This window comes from Loa loa (assembly GCF_000183805.2).
Source record: "Loa loa unplaced genomic scaffold supercont3.1915, whole genome shotgun sequence".
NCBI lineage: Eukaryota > Metazoa > Nematoda > Chromadorea > Rhabditida > Onchocercidae > Loa > Loa loa.
Genome location: NW_018110094.1, coordinates 1 through 1,613, shown reverse-complemented (window position 1 = coordinate 1,613; position 1,613 = coordinate 1). Strand labels below are relative to the sequence as shown.

The 1,613-nt window shown below is 34.4% G+C and overlaps 1 protein-coding gene across 1 annotated transcript; it reads left to right on the top strand.

Moving 5' to 3' along the window:
* Positions 1 to 657: 657 nt before the first annotated feature.
* Positions 658 to 1,278, top strand: LOAG_15407 (hypothetical protein; the record flags this gene model as incomplete). The annotated part of the gene is made up of 2 exons (XM_003150897.2): positions 658 to 738; positions 1,076 to 1,278. The coding sequence occupies 2 exons, from the start codon at positions 658 to 660 to the stop codon at positions 1,169 to 1,171; spliced, it is 177 nt and encodes a 58-aa protein (XP_003150945.1). The 3' UTR covers positions 1,172 to 1,278.
* Between the last annotated feature and the right edge of the window lie 335 nt (positions 1,279 to 1,613).

Here is a 1,613-nt window from a genome sequence, read left to right as displayed (position 1 = left end):
AAAACCGCTACTATAACAACCTTCCTGAAGTTTTGATTAGTGTTTGGTTTGAATAACTATCTTTCGGAATTGGAGACGTAATGATTGACTTCCCCCATATTAAACAATTTAGAGCTCAAAACAATTTGTTCTAGGTATTATAATGTTGATGATGTAGCAAAGGTGGGTACAACCCTTGTGGACATCGAAGTTGCAGACATCGGTAATGGTGTTTTATTTCTTTTTTCATAAGGATTTCCGTAACTCAACTGTTCACCAAGTTGCATTCAGCGGAGCTGGGAGGGATAAGAAATCATTTTTGTATTTTCCTATGCTAGCCAAAGTCAGATTGATGCCAATATCAAATTGATTGTTGGCCTCTTGAGTCACAGAAAATTGTGTATGTCCGGAACTGTTCTGTCGACTCAACTGATAGCGATTCGAGGTTTGTAAGATGACATACATAACGTGTCCCATTTTGATAACTTTTTCTGTGCATAAGGGCTACTGCAATTGTGACATCATTCGCCGAATTAATTTCTTACGTTACAAGCTTAAGCAAGTGGTCAAAAATGTAGTTGCTGTTTGTTGTTTGTTAAAAGATGCTACTCTTATTACTTAATTTCTTTGTATTAAGAAACACAAGAAGAAAGGTTTAATGGAAAAATGGAGAGAGAAATGACCACTTCAGAGGACGATCAGGAAACTAGAAAAATTCTTGTTACCCCGGCAGTTCGACAACTTGCTAGGGAAAAGGGGGTACTTTTTTTTTTTATTTGCAACTGTTTCTTATCGTTGTGTTTGGTTTGGATTCATGGAAATTTTTCACTGTCTTAAGAATTTCTGTAAAAGAGGCATAAAGGGAAAAGGGAGAAGAATAGAACAATTTTAGATAATCTAGTTTGTCAATAAAGTTTACTGCGTGTTTAAACTGGATTCAGTATTATTACCTTTTTCACTCCAGATCAAGGTTTTTGGGTTTCTTCCAGAGCAGCGCCGTGTTTTATGGGATTAAGATTGTTAGGAAAAAAAATGCAACAGTCGTTGATAAGAAACAGCATCATTTTTTTTTTACAATTACCACTGAATATTTAAGGTGAATCTGAATGAAATCACTGGAACAGGTTTTAGTGGACGTATTCTAAAGGATGATGTTATTCGGCATGTCGAACTTCAAAATAGTGAGGGCTGATATTCTTTTATTTTTCTTCATGATATTTTCAATTGAATTTACAACCACTTCTCAGAAAATCATTGTACTTCAAAGCCTACTGCCACTATCAGTTTTGGAAAAATTATGGTGACGATTCTGTGTACTGCTTAAAATGGAGTATACTGAGCGCTACTACAGATCACAAAACTAAGTTAAGAATGGTAAACCTACGTATTCATAATCTTCGTTGCTGCTCTTTGTTTCGTATTCAAATTATAAACAGAAAAGTACTTTTTCACTAACACATTTTTATATGGATGTTCTAGATTTGTCAACGATTGCAGCTGCAGAGACACCATTTGCTAATGTGAAGCCTCACGCTGCAAGAGCAACATTACCACTTTCGCATTCTTTGTCTCTGGCAAAGGTATATATATATATATATATATATATATATATATATATATATATATATATATAT